This window comes from Photinus pyralis, unplaced genomic scaffold, assembly GCF_008802855.1.
Source record: "Photinus pyralis isolate 1611_PpyrPB1 unplaced genomic scaffold, Ppyr1.3 Ppyr1.4_unclustered_Scaffold2392, whole genome shotgun sequence".
Classification (NCBI taxonomy): Eukaryota; Metazoa; Arthropoda; class Insecta; order Coleoptera; family Lampyridae; genus Photinus; species Photinus pyralis.
In genome coordinates, this window is record NW_022171194.1 from 1 (window position 1) to 2,640 (window position 2,640).

Consider the following 2,640-nt stretch of genomic DNA (forward strand, 5'->3'; position numbering starts at 1 on the left):
CATGGCGACATGGTATCCCCTTCCCCCACCGGTCGTTAACAACTACCGTATCCTTCACGGGACTTTCGTTGTACAACCACGCCAAAAACTCAGTCGACTTCCAGTAGGTGTCATTCGCTTCCCAGTCGCCATCCGACCAAATGACGTCGGGCGTGTAGTCTTGCACCAACTCCATCATTTCTGGTATAACCTTTTGTGAAACAAAATTGTTCTTGGTGAAGTTCGACCCTTTATCAGACAAGTAAAGGGGATTATACCACTCGTACAGAGAGTGATACACGCCAAATCTGACGTTGGTGGTCCTAACAGCGGCCGCCAGTTCACCTAATTGTGTGATAAGGGTAGTTAGGTTGAGGGCAAGTTTTGGAAGATTTTTTGCATGATTAAGTACACTGGTGGTAGGAAACCCGATCGTGCAAAAAAATTAAAGGACGATTTTATTATACTCGCCTAGTAAATTTCGATTGGGACCCACATCTCGAACATTCCAGCTGAATGAATACTTAGACGGCCAAAGCGTGTACCCTTCATGATGCTTGCTTGTCAGTACGACGTACCTGCAGAATCCCTCAGTTAGTTACCGCACCCATCCTACGAAAGTCTTACTTGGCACCTGCCCGAACAAACAGTTTCGCCCACGCGTTCGGATCAAAGAGCTGCGCGGAAAAATCCTTCGCGAAATCTTGGTAGGTGAAATTCGGCGGGTAATTCTTTTTCATAAACGAAACAATGTCTTTATTTCCACCTGGAAAATAAGTGTCATTTAAAAATTAAATCTAGACAAATGTCTCTTACTCTTCCAATTACTCCAAAACCATTCAGAGCCAAAGCTGGGCACGGAGTAGACGCCCCAATGTAAGAAGATACCGAATTTCGCCTCGTCAAACCACTGAGGAAGAGGTCTCTTATCTAAGCTTTCCCATGTCGGATCGTAACGTACTTGACCATCACAATAAGTGAAGGCAAAGATTGCGATCACGGAAAATACTACCCTCACCATTTTATGAATGTAACGTCCAGATAAATTGCACATTCAACAACGCACCATACGCATGCCTAGCACAAATGTCGATATTTTGTCGAGCAATTATACTTTGCACTGTCTAGATCATAATAATAACATTTACTACATCGTGGGTGTTTAAATTGCCCCCGTATACTGTTTCAGTCCACGAAGGTCAACATAAACATTAATTTTGATAACACTGCATTTGGGTATACCGGGTGTTACTCTCTAGGTATATTTTTTAACGCATTTATTAAGAATTTAAAAAATGTGCTATAGTTTGCGTCCGTCCGTCTGTTTGTCCGTCCGGACCCACTTTTGCGGTTTTGAAGTACTTTTAGGGGAATGGTTCTAGAGTCCTGGAATTTTTTACAATGTAGCCTATACCTTGAGGGTGTGCCAGACGGCCATCAAATTTCACTGCTTGAAAGAGCCCCCCCCCCCCTTTATTATGTGCTGCGATGCTGTTTTTTTTATGTAAAACGTGCATAACTTTTACATGTGACAGAATTTGCGTACGCTTGCCTCTAGCGGTGACAAGTTTTAAAGTTTTGAAAATAAGAGATGGGCGGGGAACTGTTTTCTCCACCCCAACTGGTCGACTACACCCCGTTTTACGGTATTTGCGTTACTAAGAAGCGCAGACCTTCAGAACTTCTCGGTCGTCTGGCCGTCTTCCATCCATATGGGTATTCCTAATTTTAACTGCAAAGTGATAGTAATAGCAAACGGTATTTTACAGTAAATGTTTCTTATAAGTCATACGTTTAAAGTGCGCTTTTATTTGATATAGGTAAAGACTATAACGTGCCCTGGTAAACCCATTGAAATCAACTGACCGACGCCTAACTTTTCTGCGTATTCGAATACTTCGCAAGGTATTCGAATACTTTGAGAAGTATTCGAATACTTCGCATAGTATTTGAATACTTTTACCAAAAATCGACTGCATCAAAATTTCTCGGGAAAACACTTTTTCTTATTAATTTTGGTGCGTAGAATCCAAAACAATTCGTACTTTTTCGATCAGACTTCTCGATCAAAAGTTATAGACTAGAAACCAATTTCGAAAGAAAATTCAAAGGACTGTAACTTTTGAACTAGTAACCCAATCTTGGAACTGTTTGAAATTATGGATTCTTCAGGCCACATTCTATAAGAAAATTTCTTTTTTTTTTTCGAGCCTCAAAAAAAGGCAGTGTTTAACCTTCCTTTTTGACCAAAAATCGACTGCACCAAAATTTCTCGGGAATACACTTTTTCTGATTAATTTTGGTGCGTAGAATCCAAAACGATTCGTATTTTTTCGATCAGACTTCTCAATCAAAAGTAATAGACTAGAAACCAATTTCGAAAGAAAATTCAAAGGGCTGTAACTTTTGAACTGGTAGCCCAATCTTGGAACTGTTTGAAATTATGGATTCTACAGGCCACATTCTATAAGAAAATTTTTTTTCCGGGTCAATCTGAGACAATTTTTTTTTCGGGCCTCAAAAAAAGGCAGTGTATAACCTTCCTTTTTTACCAAAAATTGACTACACCAAAATTTCTCGGGAAAACCCTTTTTCTTATTAATTTTGGTGCGTAGAATCCAAAACAATTCGTACTTTTTCGATCAGACTTCTCAATCAAAA

At 40.0% G+C, this 2,640-nt stretch overlaps 1 protein-coding gene across 1 annotated transcript; it reads right to left on the reverse strand.

Annotated features, from left to right (window-relative positions):
- Window positions 1-29: 29 nt before the first annotated feature.
- Window positions 30-1,000, reverse strand: LOC116181829 (tissue alpha-L-fucosidase-like; the record flags this gene model as incomplete). The annotated part of the gene is made up of 4 exons (XM_031502257.1): window positions 796-1,000; window positions 607-745; window positions 451-557; window positions 30-324 (listed from the first exon to the last, which is right to left on the reverse strand). Coding segments are annotated over exons 1-4 (746 nt in total), but the record flags the coding sequence as incomplete, so codon positions are not given.
- Window positions 1,001-2,640: the final 1,640 nt, after the last annotated feature.